General features: G+C 38.8%; 1 protein-coding gene across 1 annotated transcript in view; it reads left to right on the top strand.

The window, feature by feature from the left end:
- LOC137968925 (L-rhamnose-binding lectin CSL3-like) overlaps window positions 1-13,501 on the top strand; it is a 13,786-nt gene extending 285 nt beyond the window's left edge. The window contains exons 1-4 of the mRNA XM_068815389.1: window positions 1-37; window positions 858-1,132; window positions 12,401-12,715; window positions 13,287-13,501. The exon at window positions 1-37 is cut by the window's left edge and continues 285 nt beyond it. Coding sequence (XP_068671490.1) covers window positions 1-37; window positions 858-1,132; window positions 12,401-12,715; window positions 13,287-13,325 — 666 coding nt within the window. The 3' untranslated portion in view covers window positions 13,326-13,501. The remainder of the gene's footprint in view (window positions 38-857; window positions 1,133-12,400; window positions 12,716-13,286) is intronic.
- The last annotated feature ends 4,536 nt before the right edge of the window (window positions 13,502-18,037 follow it).

Here is an 18,037-nt window from a genome sequence, read left to right as displayed (position 1 = left end):
CGTTTTTCGGAAATTAATGCGGCATTCAGGAACGAAGGTAAGCAAATTAAACTTGAGATGTCGTTTTCTATGAAATTTCGTCGAAATATGTTTCGTTCCTTGTGCATTCACGGGTGCATGGAAATAATCAGTCGACCTTTATACGCTGTAGCGAACTCATATGAGCATTTTCCATCATCCACTTGTAAACTGGTATCAGAATGTAGCAGCAGCTTAGCACTGCTTTCTTTCCCTCCTCTGTTATGACATCATTCTAGAGAGCCAATAAAAATGCATGCTCGCTTCACTAAGATGAACGCAAAGTTCTTGCACTGATCAAAGCTGAAAAATCATTATTATCCATTCTAAAAACGTAAAAGGAACATTAATGGCTTAAATGGCAAAAAAAAAAAAAAACGCCGGCGCGGATAGCAGAAAATGGAAAAGGCTTTTTCAGGTAAACTCAATGTCCAAGTTTCAATTGAACGGTGGGGAAAAGGATGTATCTAGCTGGTTTGCAATATTTTGTAATAAATGCTTCGCCTACCGAGTTGGATACTGACCAGGCACATGTTTGTGACAAACCTTATTATGCATTAAAAAAAGCAAAAACGTGTGCCTAATCGATTAGTGGCTGAGCCTGCAGCCATCTCTTAGTCTTAAGCTTGACATTGTAAGTCAGTCAAACGTTCCCGAAGGTTAGTGAACAGGGAATATGACGGGACCTCACTCCTCGATAACTTAATGTGATAGCCAGGCGATAGTCAAGGAAAATCGATCGTAGTTATTTAAATTCGATACTTCTCAACAATCGAAAAAAATCGGAAGTCGATACTAAAACAATCTTCTTGTGATTAAATCTTTGTTGTTCCTTACAGAGAGATCCGCTTTGGTTTGTGAAGGAGGAAAACAGACTATTGTATGTGATAAACAAAAAATCGAAATAATCTCATCCTCGTTTGAGAGAACCAATCGTGATATATGTCAATGGGGCCTGGACTGGATGGTTGCTTGGGCGTGGAACGTCAACTGTCGCGCAGAAAATTCGTTGAATGTCACTAACGGAGAGTGTGAAGGCCTCTCGCGGTGTGTCTTGTATTCAAACTCCGAAGAGTATGGAAACCCATGTATCGGTACCAAGAAATACCTGAAAGTAATAATAATAATGGAAACTTTATTTGTCTTCGAATACAGTTGTAAATCTCTCTACGTATAGGCAATTAACAACTGGCTGCTTGAAATTGAGTGATATACTTGTATACTGTATTTACAAATGAATTAAAAAAAAGAAAAAAAAAAAAAAATATATATATATATATATATATATATATATATATATATATATATATATATATATATATATATAGATACGTAGACTTGAACTAGGTCAAAAACATTTATTTGCTACTCCGAGTTTCATGCTTCTCACGAAGCAATCATCAGGCAACTGCCAAAAAGAAGGAATACATGGTGTTTTACAGTGATTTTGAAAATAACGGTAGCAATTCACTATAGGCTGGGGTGCATAGCAACGGTTAAACAATACAAACTGTTTCCAGTGAGCTGCTAAAAATAAGCCTTAAATAATTACGCTATTGAGAAGGAATTTCTTTGCATGTCTGCAACTTGTTACAAGCTCATTTCTGTTGTTAAGGGTCGCCAAATCTGGTCTACAAATTATATAGTATTTCTCCCACAGACATAAATTACACTTCTTCGTTACATTTGAATAGGATCTCGCATGCCTAACAATCCGCCATTTAATGTGATAGTCGACTTTCTTGTCTTTCAAACCCCATACATATTTACTAAGTTCAGTGGAATTTCTGTAGCGTTCATTTCTAAAGGAACCTATAGTGAATTGCTACCGTTATTTTCAAAATCACTGTAAAACACCATGTATTCCTTCTTTTTGGCAGTTGCCTGATGATTGCTTCGTGAGAAGCATGAAACTCGGAGTAGCAAATAAATGTTTTTGACCTAGTTCAAGTCTACGTATCTATTCAAAGCTCTGGTAAACCCATTGAGCACTTTTAGCTGATGATCAATTTATCACGTCATTTCATTATATATATATATATATACATATATTACAGTTTTATTAAGTCTGGGCTATCCCAAGTCTTATTTCTACGACAGAATATAAAATATGTTGCTCTAATGGCGAGACTTATCATTTTTTTGATTATATAGTGTTGTTGCGTTTTGTCAATGCCAATGTCATTCATCATTTCTAAAAACGTAGAGCATTCGTTGGAGAGAACACCAAGGGAGCTCATGGAAAGGTTTACAAATTTGACAGATCTGTAGTTACTTCTCATGTCTTTGACCACGTTCATGTATTTTTCTTTTTTGCGTTCTACATTGTTTTTAAGGTTAGATTCAAAACCAACCGTTAGTTCTAGAATATATAGGCACTTGGACTGTATTAGGAAAAGAAGATCTGGACGATAATTTTCACCAGTTATAATTGAAGGACTCGGAAAGCCATTGACATCAGCATAGAGTGAAGAGCGATCATTAATTACAGGTTGAAGTGAATTGGCAATGAAGTTGAGAATTGAGTCGTGTCTCCAGGTGAAGCGATCAAGGTAATGTTGACAACCAGCGACAATGTGGAGGAGTGACTCGGGGTTAAGGCAAAAGGAGCAATCAGGACTTTGTGATAATCCCCATCTTGTCATATTCGTACGTGTAGGAAGGGAGTTGTTGATGTAGCGAATGGTAAAATAATAAATAAATAATAAATAAATGGTAATAATAATAATAATAAATAAATGGTAATAATAATAATAATAATCAGTCAATTAATACAGAAATTATTAAAAATATTGTTCTAATTATAAAAAAAATTTGCATTAAAAACAAAAGTCAAAAATATATTATGATTATACATCCGTGCATACTGCGAGAGCTACTGAAATCTAAATTCACCAATCAGAATTCAGCGAGTGGAAAAACTGTGCTATCCGACGTCACTTCAATTGTTCGCAATTAAAGGGCCAGAAAACCATTTAAAAAGTTTTGTATCCAATTTTCTGTCAACAAACTTTGCCGCCAAAACTGGGTTGCCGGCGAGCGGCGTTTCGAAAGTCAGCTGTTGTGCTTTTAGGCTGTTATTTGTGCTTTTTCTAACTATTTTAACCCTTATCATGCTGAAATACAGACTAGAAAACAATCCCTGAAACTGGCTTTTTTTTCAAAGTAAACATGACTACGAGACAAAAAAATGTTCATCAGCGGTGTATCATCACTTGTGCAGCAATACCGTACACCCTATATATCAAATTAAAGCTTAATAAATGCTCTATCTAACTGTGCAAATATGAGAATTCCTTGGGTACATTTTTCTAAAAATTCTGAGCATATAAATAAAATATTTTTGAAAAAACAGTTAAAATCACACTTTCGAAAAAAATGATCTCACATATTTCTTCCAAAAATATCCTGTAATTCAAGTCAGAATGATAAATTAAGTCATGCCACTCCATCAGAGTACTAAAACAACTATTACCAGGATATCCTAGGACTTAACAATCATTTTTGTGGATGAAAGAAAGGTATGTATCTATGACTCTGATGTCACACATATCTACATAATGGTACTGCACCACTGTAAATGTTGTTTACATCAAGTTACTGACTACATGTATTATTTACAAATACTTAATCTAGTAAGCATTAAGTAAAATTCTTTGAAAAAAAGAAAAACAGCAGACTATATGAGTATATTACTAAATAATTCAAATCAATTAACAAATTAATGATCGGTGTCATCATTATTATTTGTATCATGCCTCCGAACATAGGCAGGCAGCAACATAGTCCTGAACAGTGTGGTACAAACAATGCCGTGCATTCAGATATGGCTGCATAAGCCTCATCACAGGATCATAGGTTTTACCCTTAGCACTGGGTGGATCTTGATTTCCACCTGTGTAAATCTCAAACTTGCAACAGTAGCCATTACTAGAATCACACAACTGATATGATTTGACACCATACTTGTCAGGCTTGTCTGGATTGTACACTTTAAAGTGTACCTTTCCTCTTAAGGGAATCATTCCCTCATCAATACATATCTCTCTACCTGGCGTCCAGACGTTTGAAAAATTGTCGGTGACGACATTGTAGACAGCCCCAAGTTTGTTGACCGGGTTGTAGCCTGCATGTCCCCTGGCAACATAATTGTCATTGTCACACAAGTGAAAAAATGTTAAAATGTTCAAAAATTTATCTCTTGACATTAACTGCGGGAAAAATGGAGTCGATAAGACCTCATCGGTGGATCAGTAATCCTGGATATTCTCCTCATTCACAAGGCCCATAGCGATGATCACAGCCAGAAAAGCTTTGATGTCGCCAGCTGTCACGCCATCCTCAGGCCAAGTCTTGAATCGCGAGTTTAATGGCAAACGACCTCTTTCTCGCAGAGAAGCAATGGATTCTCTGGCATATTTATTGGTCTGTCTTGTAATGTATTCAAGTAGGTGTTCGGGAAAGAGTAAATAAAAGTAATCGATAAAAGACGGACTGTCTGGTAGGTCCGCGTTCAAACTTCGATCAGCTGTGAAGTCGAGTGCTGTTGGTTCGATGGAACCAACAACCCAGTTTTCTTCTTCATTTTCATTCTCAATATCACTTTCTTCCTCGCTCACATCGCTTTCCCCTTCCTCACTTACAGCATCACTCGTGCTTTGATCTCCATCACTATCTTCTCCGCCGAAAACTTCATCAAATAGTCGCTTCATCAACAAACACAATATTAGCCGCCATCTTGTTTTTTTCTCAACCCACGAGGCAGGCTGAAAATAGAACTTAATCATTTCTAAAATAAACTTCGGGTTTTCGGATCACTGTCGGGTTTAAGGTTCATGTAGCATCTAAGCAACCATAACATATTGCCGACTGTATGCCGAGGCTTGCCGAAGTTATTTATAAAATATAACAAACTGTTCGCAAATCCGGAATATTCCGGGACCCGTCCACGCGGACAGACACGCGTGTCCGGAATTATCCGGGAGCCGCGCGACAAGGGTTAAGACAAATTCAGTATGATATTTCGAATCTAGTGTAAGAGGACGTCAAAACTGTATTCATAATGTATTGAGTCGCGTAAAAAGACTTTGGTGGCGTCCTTTTGACAGGGTAGATCGACAACAACGTCGTTTGCGCTCAAAATGCACTGTTTCCTATGAAAGGGAAAATGATTGACAGGACCAGGACAGTATAGTTTTGACTGCCGCAAGCACTGCGGGCGCGTGTTCCGTACGCAAGGATGTGATTTTCAAAGACTCCTAAGCGGCCTTCACTGTAGCCCTGTTCAATCTTTGCATCTGGATTCCGGTTTGAAGCAGATTGACTGCCTCTTATTGCCATAACAGATGATCGTATCAAGGCAAAAGATAAGGTGCATGGCATCCACGCAAGAGTTAATATCATATTCTGATTTTCGCTTCTGTACAAGTGCCCGTTGTTGAAAACAGAAGTCGAGTGAATACAGTAAACACCCGCACATAAGAACAAGTGGATTAAGAACACCAGGCTTAAATTTGGTCAATAAAGCAGCATATAAATAAGAACAAATTAAGGCTGATAAATAAAACATGTTTTTAATATAAAGGGAAAGGGTATTAGGATAAGGAAACAATTCAGTATAGTAACTTACATCAAAGTACTCTGGTCTTCAGCATCATTACAAACTATAAAATCGATTACAAAACAGCATTGTATGTTAATTAAACCTCCAGTAATATGTAGTTTGAAGTATTTCTGAAACCAATTTTAAGAACATTTTAAGAACACTTTCAGGCTGATTTCTCACTAAGCACCCCTCAAATAAGAACACGATCAGCCTTAAGCCTGAAAAATATGTTCTTATATGCGGGTGTTTACTGTACAGCATATTCGACTTCCCTTATCCTGTCACCATATTCCATCTTCTTCGCCAATAATAATGATAATGATAATGATAATGATAATGATAATGATAATAAATAATCACTTTATTTCCATGATAAAAATATTTACAAACATTAAAATATCTCCAAAAGGTAAGAACTATAAATTTACAAGCAATTAAGTATTTCTCTGTTTTAAAACTTCAAAAAAAGAAAATAATAATAATAATAATAATAATAATAATAATAATAATAATAATAATAACAAACTTTATTGAGCACTCTTTCATACAAACTTGAATCTTACATGTATCTGGTAAAAATAAGTAATAATAATAATGATAATGATAAAACTCAAATTAAATTAAAAATTTAAATGCCGGCGGTGGCGACATTAATCCGGCAATCGTCAAGAGAGTCTCCTATATTCCGGAAAGGTACTCGGGACCCTCTTACGCACGCATGTACTGATCTTAAGAGTTCAAATGAGATGACAGTTCTGAGCCAATTAATGACGTTGTTATAGGGCTCACCGTCCTTCTGTACTAACTTGTCTGCTAAGTGCTTAAGAAATCGTTGGCACTCATTTCCCATCCCACCGTTCGTTCCGAAAACCAAGGGTGTAAAGGATCCCATCTCGACCTCAAGCACTCGTTGCTGATATTTCCGCTTTTTCTCCTCTTCTTGGTCTTTAAAGACTTCGGATGTCGGCTTGCTCTGGTTACATTTGGAGTTAACATGCGTGACCCTGACGTCGAAAAATGCTGTAACTCCTCTAGACCAGAAATCTCCCGCCTTGATGTCTAAACGTGCCTCTGAGCTGGTAACTGCGCTTCTAAGATGCATCCGTTCGTTGTCAAGAGGTAAGAGGCGTGGCTCCGCCTCCACATTCTTACAAACTTTGGTGATGAATGATGTCAGTAGGTTTCGTACACCATCATGCCTTTGTGCCACAAACCCTCCTTTTTTACAAGAGAGGGCGTGGCCAACATTGAATCTATCCCCACAAACGCACTGGGCTGGTAGGTCGGTGAGAGGCAAGTTGTAACGTAGCCGCAGAGAGTCTCTGAATTCTTGCTTGTTAAGAGCTAGACCTTGATCTTTGAGGGGGATCGCGTTAAGCCAAGAGCTGGCCCTTTGTCTCTTGCTTGATTGGCCAATCGAAGAAGATCAGGGGAGAGGGTGGAGTCAATCGACTCCATTTTTGCCTTTTCCCTTTCGGCCTTTAGCGCCTGGTGGTGACGTTTCAGCTCCTCTACGGAATTTTCGCCTGTTATCATGATGGTACTCTGAGTTGTTATGGAGTCTACATGTGCGGCTGTGATTGATGCTGATGCGGTAAACTGTTGTGGTGCTTCCGATCTCAGATCCGGCACGCCTAGTCCCCCTTGGGCCGTTGTCAAGGTAGCGAGTTGGCGCACTTCGTCGGGAAGGGGCTCTGTCTGGCCAAAGAATGTTGGAAGTAGTAGATCGTCGATTACCTCCTGGACTGGGTCGATATAGTCCTCAAATGACTCAATTGTGCGAAGAAAATAAGTAAACTTGGACTTGAACCCCTTCGTAAAAGCGATATACGCTGCGTGGGGCTGATTCTTAGCAATTTCTGATAGTGTTTCAAGTTCCCCTTTCCATGCACGCACTTTCTCCTTACAATACATATCCTTGTATTCTTGTGATCCAATGACCGCTCCTAGATGACGTTGACCCTCAATAGTGATATTAACTTCATCACCGAATACTCTCGCTGCTTCTGCGGCAGCTTCCTCTGACTTTACTATAAGCCAACTCTTTGACCCATTCACAAGGTAACCGAACTTCTCTCCTTCCTGACTCAACAGCTTGTACCAATCGTAAAGCGATGTGATTACTCCACCGCCTGCCGAATCATCCGCGAGCCATGCTTGTTTAACCCCCGGGCAGTGTGCTCTCAAATAATAAATCATCATTGATTTATTAACCGAGTACCAAGCCATTGCAAGGGGGTCGCCCTGTGTTGTCCCCTCCTGTGAGAGTATTTCACCTCCCCCACAGATGAAAAGTCTAGATGGGCTTCTGTAGGTGTTTATTATATAAAGCGCCATTTCCTTGCATAAAATCTGAATGTTGTGCAAAGCTACAGATCTGTTCATTTGGTTAAATGCATTACTTGCATCGATCAACAGTACTCCATCTGACCCCTCCTCATCGAAAATCTGGCTCATGGCGTGTATCGCGGCCGAATTCCCGGATCTTTGTCGAGCGGTATAAGCCTGCATGATGTATATGCCTCCAACAAAGACGGGTGGTACGACTTTGTGAGTAGTTGTCTTGTAAATATGGCTAGCTCTTCCCTTAACATTTTCCCTTCGTTCTTAAAATTCTTTGAGCATAAGATCCGTTTGTAAATTTCGGAATCCATTCCTGATGGTCCCGCGGAGCCTTTGGTTCTACTGGCTGACTTAAAAATCATTTCCTCATCTATGAGGTCAAACACACCTGGTGGGATAGAGTTGATCGGGCCATGTAACAGGCTCTCCTCTGCAATCTCAGCGGCTTCTGGATGTTTGTCTTTTAGCCCTTGCAGGACTGCAGGTGATAGATCGAGCAAACCTGATGAACTCTCATTCTCCAAGAGTTTTAAAGCTGCTGACAGTTTTCCTTGCATAACAAGCTTTGCGAAAACCTTAGAAAGATCTTCCACTGTTCTTGCCTTCTTCGAACTCTTAAACTTTCTCTGGATTAATCTCACTTCGCTGAGCAACTGGCTAAGATCTCCTTGCCTCCAGAGTGTTAAACGGCGCTTTAATGCTGCGTTATGCTCTTTACTTTTAGAAGTTGCGGAAGGCTTTTGCAGGATCAGGGTTGGAAGTACCATGAAGGCCTTTAAAGCGATTGAGTTCAGGTCGGAATTGACATTGAATTGCCTGATCCAAAAAGCCAGTTCTTCGACGAAACTCTTCCCGGCTCGGCCAGACGGTAGATTAAAGATGTTTCTCCTGTAGTGGACAATTTCATCATAGATAGCATTTATTGAATTGCAGAAGCTTTCGTGGCTGATATCGCCCCATTTTTTGTTCTTAATTTCAGAGGGAAACACCTCGTAGTCGGGCAGGTTTGGCTTTATTTTGTTTTGATCTGGTAATTCGCTGGATGGTCCCGTGGGGGGTTGTTGGTTGCAATCGCGTGACTGATCGATTAGTAGGCTATGCAAATTCGATTGCGCTGAATTAGCATTTTCAACTTGGCGAAGACTTTGATTTCTTTGTGAGCCATCTTGAATATTATTTCCTTCGAGTACCAACTCTCTCTTGGCCGGCTCGCTCTCAGACCTGCTGCAGCCATCGGTTGAATCGTTGCATCTAAAAGTATTATTGGCGCTTGCTTTCTCAAGTCTAGCGGCTTGCGTTGTTAAATTGTGGCTTTTAAAACCAAGGTGTGCGTAGCCTTTCGCCTCCCATAACTCAGTCATTACTTCAATGTAACCTTTCTTTCTTCCACTACTATTAAGGGGCGCATGGTTCGACGAAACCAGACTCTGTGCAGTTTTTTTACATTCGAGGAGGTCCTCATTCATTTGGTCTGTCCATTTCCTTCGAGCCATCATATTTTTTGGGGAGCTATTCCTTACACGTCCACCATGTCCACGTCCACGTCCATAATGATAATGATAATGATAATGATAATGATAATGATAATGATAATGATAATGATAATGATAATGATAATGATAATGATAATGATAATGATAATGATAATGATAATGATAATAATAATAATGATAATGATAATAATAACAACTAGCAGTTATCGTAAAACTTACAGTGCGTCGCCTTGGGGCCTTTGGCACCTGTATCGATTTTTATAAAGCATCCTTATCCTTTTACTGCTAGACTGAGTTAGGGGGAGTTGATTCTTTCTCTCGGAATTACTTGTGCACGAAATCCTGTGATGTTTTCATTGAAATGAAACTTCTGATTCTTTAAGAAAAAAGTAAAATCGTTCTCTGGTAAAAAGTTTTGAAAAAACTATGAGCTTTCGACAGACTGAACTGCTGCCTTCAACGGATAAAAATGTGTGAAGCCTAAAAGCGAAAGAAATTTAAATATAACGAAAAATTCGCATAAATTAAAGGGTAAAAGCATGTAGTGGAAAGAATGTTTAAAATGCTAAGAAAATTAGTGTTTCTTTAAGAGAATGTGATATTGTCTTGGGAGCGGACACGAATTGTTGTCTGCCCCTACAGTTTTTGCCGTGTGCCATGACTCCAATGTCTTTCTGCTCCGGTTGTTCGCTTTGTCAATGATTTTAGAATTGTTAAAGTCAAAATCATTGACAAAGCGAACAACCGGAGCAGAAAGACATTGGAGTCATGGCACACGGCAAAAACTGTAGGGGCAGACAACAATTCGTGTCCGCTCCCAAGACAATATCACATTCTCTTAAAGAAACACTAATTTTCTTAGCATTTTAAACATTCTTTCCACTACATGCTTTTACCCTTTAATTTATGCGAATTTTTCGTTATATTTAAATTTCTTTCGCTTTTAGGCTTCACACATTTTTATCCGTTGAAGGCAGCAGTTCAGTCTGTCGAAAGCTCATAGTTTTTTCAAAACTTTTTACCAGAGAACGATTTTACTTTTTTCTTAATATGAATCCTGGTAACGGATCTTCAATATTTTTCTGATTCTTTCTCCATTCGTTAGCAATCATCCTTTAAAAATTCAAAGAAATTGACCGATACATGAATATTATATAATTCTTTTAGCGACTTGATGAAATGTCAAAAGATTACGAGCCATGATAGGTGTCAAACAAATTCTTTTCACAAAATTCCTCCGAATTTTAAAGTATTCTCTCAGAAAAAGATCATCATTCTAAAAGCTAATTTTTCGCAAAAAATAGGTTCTCGATGGAGGTAAATTTGGGAGTGGAAAATCCTACCGAAGGGTTGATCACGTGGAATACTAATATGATAAAACAACAACTGAGACACTAACCTTTATTTGACACGAATACCCTTCATAATTGCCATAAAAATCTTCCAGATGTTTTCGCTTGGCTCTAAAAACTAGAATTCCCTGCTTTTCACCCTCCTGCGTGGACGCCATATCGGCCTCGCTCAAAGGCAATCTTCGGCAAATCAGAGAATGATGTCATTTCAACCGATTCCGATAAAAACTGGCCAGTGGTTGGCTAATTGCCACATCTCGTTACTGACCAAGTTTCGTGTCGATCGGAAATGCCCACCGATTTTTCCCGAATTTTACCGAATAATTCATCGGCATGCTGGATGTTATTGATATGTTTCAAAACGGCACAAAACAAACGCTCGGCATGCTGGATGCTATTGTGACGTTTGAAGATGGCGCAGATTTAGAACCGACAGACAACCTCTCTTCTCGATTTCTCACGCTTGGAACATGCACAGGCCGACCACGAACACACAGACCACCCAACCACTCAATTGTGAAGCGCGTCTCCTTCGGCGATAATAATAATAATAATAATAATAATAATAATAATAATATCTATAATGATAACAGATTTTAGATAGATAGATAGATAGATAGATAACTTACATTGCAGCCAAAGGGCTGAATTGCGTAAATATTAACAACTATAAGTAAATATTTACTATGATTCATATGAACTAACATACAATAAGATAGGATAAAAAATAATATACTTCTAAACATGTGATAAGACATTTGATAAAATGCCTATGTTTAAGAATAATAAAAATATCTGTATTAAACGTGAGACTTGAGCATAACTGGTATAAATTTATTCTTAAACCTGTTGGTACTCATATGAGGTAGCTCAAAATTACGTCTTGTTTTCATCGAAATAGCGTAGACCAGTTTCAATTTTTGGTGACGAGTGAATTAGTTTTATAGAGCATATTGTTCTCCTAAGGATAACACCGTGTTTTGCAAAATTTAAAGTCACGTATAGTCAGGATAATTGTAGAATCCCCATCGGTATAAAGAGTTACAACTCTCATTACTCACGTTTTTCTACAGAGTATCTTTAGCATTCCTTATTTATTAATTTCTTTTTTCTTCTTCTGTTTCCGGGCTGTTTTCCTTTTTTCTGTGAATTTATCTTTACTTCAGTGGGATTGGCTATGGCGTCGTTTCTAACCTTGAGAACCTCGTTTTAATTCGGGAAGTAAAAATTAGCATTAAAAGTGAAGTGTCATACACCTGACTCGATGTAATGTGTTTATTAGTGTAGTTTGTATTATTTATGTATATTTATCGTATTCAGCATTTATAAGTATCTATTTACTCCTATAGTTATATCTGACCAGACCTGTAAGTCAGATTCTCAATAAACAAAACTACTACTACTATTACTACTAATACTACTACTACTACTACTACTACCACTACTACTACTACTACTACTACTACTACTACTACTACTACTACTACTACTACTACTACTACTACTACTACTACTACTACTACTACTACTACTACTACTACTACTACTACTACTACTATCTTACACAGCCCATGAATATTAAATTTTAGGTGACGTATAGATGCAAGGGCCTGCTTACCGCAGAAGACACAAAACGAGCGCGCGTTTGTGAGGGCAACCATCTTTCAATTGAATGTGGTGAAAGACGAAAAATTGACATCGTCTGGGCAAACTTTGGACGTTTGAAAGGAGCTCATGTATGTGGAGATGGCTTTTTTGGGTTGTTTTCCTGGAACAAAAAATGTCATGGCGAGAATTCTGTGGACCATGTGAAAAGAGAATGCCAGGACAAAGAACACTGTAATCTGCAGGCGAGTGTAGAAACATTTGGTAACAGTTGCCTGGGAACCACAGAATACTTGGAGGTAAGTAAGGTGGCTGAAACAAATCAATAATAAAAATGAATGGTGATGTCTTCAGATCCTTTTAATAGAAGAAGAACTTCTGCCGACCCAGCTAATTTGATAAGGTATAAACATATAGAGCGGTTTTCAATTGAATGTAATTAGATAATTACTTTGGTTTATGATTACTTCACTCAGTGATTGGTTCAAAGTTCTCGCGCCATTTTTTCAACCAATCAGAAGTGAAACCAAAACCAATCGTGGCTCACGCCTGCACATTTTCCCGCGCTTTGTGTCGGCTTCGTGTAATTACTTCGAGTTTTGATTGGTTTGCCGGATTGTCTCAGTCCTTTTTGATTGGCCAAAGTAATTACTTTGGTTTTGGTTTTACGACACATTAAATGGCTGAGACTAACCAAGGATTTATCAAACTTAGTTGAATTTATTTCAGTTATTCTTAATGGATGAAAAGAATGACTGATGGCTGACTGACTGACTGACTCTAACAAGCTGCTCCCGCAATCATGAGTTCAACTTTCGAATTTTGTTTAAACTTTAAATTTGTCACTGATAATACTGTTGTTTCTTATAGGTCCGTTACAGGTGCTGCAAGAAGAAGGGCGGTTGCTAGAATTTCAGGCCAATCAAGAAAAAGAATTTGTATTAAATTAACTGGGTGATCTCAAAATACGTGGGCGGCAAAGAATGGAAGCTATATCTGGTGAGCAACTCAAGCAGGAGCATGAATTACTCTTGCTTGTGTTTGTTAATGGTTAACTGATACAGTTATTTAAAGGGGAATAAAGCGTAATCGTAATACATCAATGAACCAATTGTCGTGATTTTGTCTCTTGTACTTGCTCTGATTTTTAGCATTGTTTGATTCCGGAGCTGGCGCACCAGTTTCCTAAGAGTGCCCCGTATAATTTCATTTCTTAAAAGAAAAAGGCTGTCGTGGCACTGAAAATGGCATCCCATTCTCCTCTATGCAGAGTAACTCAGAAGTCAGTCTTTGTTCTCCTGTTTTTGGGGTCTTATGCATTATATGCATACAGACCCCTAAGTCAGAGAAACTCAGGCCACATACGACCTCTAGGCCAGAGATGAACCTGGGTCGCAGAGGTGGGAGACACGGTTGATAACCGCTAAGCCATACTGACTCCCCTTTTGGAGGTTAAGCTGATATAAATCACCAAGAGCAATAATACTTATACCAGCAAAAAGCTGTGAGTTGTTAATATCAAATATCTCTTTTCAGAGGGAATCGCTCTGACGAAGGGCTAACGCTCGAAATTCTAGTTGTATTTCAGCCTTCTCTTGATCATTTATAGGGTCATATGAATGTATGACAGTGTCCTGCTTGTTTCTTAGCCATTCTAGTGCTTCTGTTACTATTAAATAGCTGATAGAGATGGTGTAGTGAGCAGCAAAAGTTGTCTTAACTGTGCAAATGGCAATAAGAGAAAGATTAGCAGCAAGTCAAAGCTGTAAAATTCTGAACAGGTCCTGAAATTTGAAGCATACTTAAGAAATCCATTTCAGTGCTGCACTGTTATGGCAAATTTTCAACCAATCACGGATGGTAAAAGTGACACCGCAGTACCAAATTCTGTAAGGGCCCAATGGAGTTAAACTAAGCATAAGACCCCAAGTACGCATTGCGGGCCTGTTTTTGTTTTCTCGTAACGATATCATTACGCTCATGAATACTGTTGTTTTTGAGGACAGATAGCTTGCAAACTAAACTGAACGCAGGGTTGTCGGAACAACAACAAGAAGATTTATTCCAAAATGAACGTAGTTTCCCCGGAGTAAAACTATGAACAGCACGTACTCGATAAACTTACACGGCCTCCGCCAACTTGAATAAACACTGCTTCTGTCACACTTGACTAAACACGGCTAACGCCAACTCTCTTCGCTTGTGAAACTAGTTTAAAGTCTTGCTTGGACTTGTCTACTTATATGCTCTCACAAAAAGATTGTAGAACTTTCTGAAACATTCTAAGTATAGAGACACTACAAAACATATCGATTTAGTAACGCTTTAGCAAGATCCTAAAAATAAACAAGCTACGAACTCTCGCGCAGAGAGATTATTTGACTTTCACTGACCAAGGCAAAAAAGGACTGATTTGCATTTAGAAGTTGTTTTTCTTGCTCCTTGTTCACACTGATCATCTTCTTGTTCACGCCTAGCTCACAGGGATTTTGATAAATGATGAAAATGCTATCAATCAACATGGCAACCACTGATTCATAACTCGCTTGAAAAAGAAAAAAAATTGAATTTCGGCTAGCTTCAGCATATTCACTCGGTCATCACATGAATCAGAAAAAGTATTGCCGCGCCCGAATAGAGAGAAAATCAGTTTACTTAAGGCACGCGTTGTTGTGGAAACATTGTTTCCTCAAATGTTTCCTCGATGTGCAAAGTAATTTAACGAGGAAACATTTGCTGAGGAAGCAAAATGTTTCTGAACAAATTCAGAAACATTTTTGCTTCTCGGGGAACAAATTTTGGGGCCTCAAACGGAGAAACATTTGTTTCGACAACAAAGTTTCCGCAACATTGTTTCCTCCTTTGTGGGCGCGTTTTTACTGGGTTGCCATATAGCAATCCATCAGGAGTGAAATTTCTACGTTTTCTTTTTTTTTTCATGTCAAGAAAATGGAAAAGTAGCGCAATAGGACTTTCCTGTAACTCCACTGCTAAGTATAGTCTTTGTGCGTAGAGTCTTCTCTGCGTATGTTTGGTAGGTTTAAGGGGGTAGCAAAAGTGCCTGGATTGATTTTATCCAGTGGACACAGTGGAATATTTTATTAACCTACAATGGCGTCGAGGTCATTGTAACGTGAATGGCGTTTTAGTGGATCTTTAAACAAAATATACCCTTATGGAGCTCAAGAATGAAACGTCAATTGGATAAACAAGACAGGCAGTGAAAAACATATATCTGGAATCTTAAAAGCGACCTATAATGCAATTTGTATCAAAGTGAGTTGTAGTAGTTTACTAATTGTGTTGTTATGTACAACACTGCTTCATCGTTGGGGTATTTGACGCTTCGTAAGGCCCTAACCGGTGCAGCATTTGACGGTGTTTTTGTGGATTGATCATGTTTAAACTGAACTAAGTTGCATATCTGGGTTGATATTTTATATGCGAGTTGTTTTTATAAAGATTACAAGGATTTTTAGCCATTTTGTAATTCAAGTTTTCTTTCTTGCAAATGATTAAAGGTAGCGATAGTGTTGCACGTCAGAAAATGTTTGTTTAGTCATTCTAGAGTAAAATGAGTTTATTTGGGAAGCCAGCAATATTTCTTTAACTGGTTCCTGGTTAATCCAATTTATTGCTACCACTCACTAGTGGGAAGATTAGTCATTAACAATATATCGCGTCATTAACCATATATCGCTTTAATCTAACCCCAAATTACTCAGATAGTAAAAAACTTCATATGTATCAACCATTCCCTTCGCTTTTGTGTTTGTCAGCATTATGATTTGCGATTATTCAGGTTCACGTGTTCGCAAGATTGTGTTTGCATCTCATAGATGTTTACATTTTTTATTACAAACTCTGCTTTGATTGGCCACTCAACCTCATTGTGTAAATAGTTCACCCTGGAGTCAAAATTGATACGTTTTGTTCTTGAGGAAACAAAAAATAAGTAGTGTTTCGTTTCCGGACTGAGCAGCTCTTGGGACGTCTTCCATTGTAGGAGTTAACTGGAGTAATTATTGCATTCCTAGGCTTTTTCTTCTTTTTTTCGACTTTTTATTTTCGGCATTATTTCCGGGGACATCTAGTTTCAGCGCCTTCAATATCACCCAACTCAGTGCCCTCTGTTTTTGTGTAACATGTACTATAGACAACCCAGTTTACGCTAACGCAGCATCTTGTTCTGTTTTAACAAGTGTGAGCCCACAAAACATGCATTATCGCGTGATAGACACGTGAAGATTCGGTCACTAAGTAACCACCGCGCATGCTCAACACAATGAGTTTCGACCCATGGGCGAGTTCTCTTTTCACGTACTCTGTTAGCAGGGAAGGTAATGTGTGGTGCAAACGTTAGACTGAGAGCAGTCCCTTCATAAATCAGTCGAGCGGGCCGCTTTTCTGAGGCAGTCGTGTTTTGTCACGCAAACGAATAAAAAGACCGAGGGAGGCTTGGGAAGAAGAGGGAAAGAAGGATTTGGTCATTCTGAACGCGTCGCTAACAACAACGGGTGCAGTCCCTACTCTCTCTCCTCTTCCCAAGCCTCCCTCGGTCTTCGTACTGGATTGCGCGACAAAACACGACTGCCTCAGAAAAGCGGGCCGACTGATTTATGAAGGGACTGCTCGCAGTCTATGCAAACGTCTGTTTTTTGTTGCTGTTGTCGTTGTTTAACTTAGTGTGGAAAACATTGTAAATACGTAGATGCTTGAAAATACAATAAAAATTGTTTAAAAAACAAAAAGAAAAAAAGGAATTTGGTCAGTCGTTGCTGACTTGAAGCAAAACGATTTTTTTTCATAGGTTTTGTTGAATCCCTTTAAGAGCTTAATGTCGTGCAAGGACCTTTGATTCCGTTTCAGACAGAAACCTTTACGATTTTTTTGCAGCGGTGACACCTATGTATGTCCGGAAATGCACGTTCAGTAATTGCCTGCAGGCAGATCTTGATATAAGCTTCACAAAGTGTCCCCTGTCCTTCTTCCCGACTACAACACCTCTCGTGCGCGTGCGTGTCAAGAAATAAACGTCGAAAACTGGTCCCTAAGCTTTGCTCCTCAAGACAATTTTAAACAGCCGTGCGCGAGCACTTAACTTGTTGTTTAGCAAATGCTTACGAATTAGTAGGACACTTCAAGTAGTAGCTGTACGGTCAACTACTGATTACTTGAATGAATAAGTGAGAATCTATACAGGGATGAACAATTGGTCTTCAAAGTGGTCGTTCTAATTAGAGAGAATCAATTTAATGTGTATAATTATGTAATTGCCAACGAGTCTACGCAAGGCGACAGCCTTATTAGAGCCGAAGCGCGAGAGTGTTGTGTATGCAGAAAAAACTTCGAGTGTTCCAGAGAAAGTGTAATGTAAGATAAGGTAAAGGAACAAAGGGCCGCCTATCATGTGACTTCAAGAACCAATGAAAGCCCGTGTTTTGATGTGTGATGTAATTCAGACTCGCATGACGCGACATCGTTCACATGGATATTAGGGAACACAGCGGTCAAACGTCTGCGCATGCCCAAATGGATATTTTTTTGCCAGCCGCGGGCCAATTTCCCGCGCAAAATTTTAAAGGAAAACATTGGAAACAACCGGTGTAACGCAAAATCTA

The sequence above is a fragment of the Montipora foliosa genome, chromosome 8, assembly GCF_036669935.1.
Source record: "Montipora foliosa isolate CH-2021 chromosome 8, ASM3666993v2, whole genome shotgun sequence".
Classification (NCBI taxonomy): domain Eukaryota; kingdom Metazoa; phylum Cnidaria; class Anthozoa; order Scleractinia; family Acroporidae; genus Montipora; species Montipora foliosa.
This window is presented reverse-complemented; position numbering and strand designations above follow the sequence as displayed.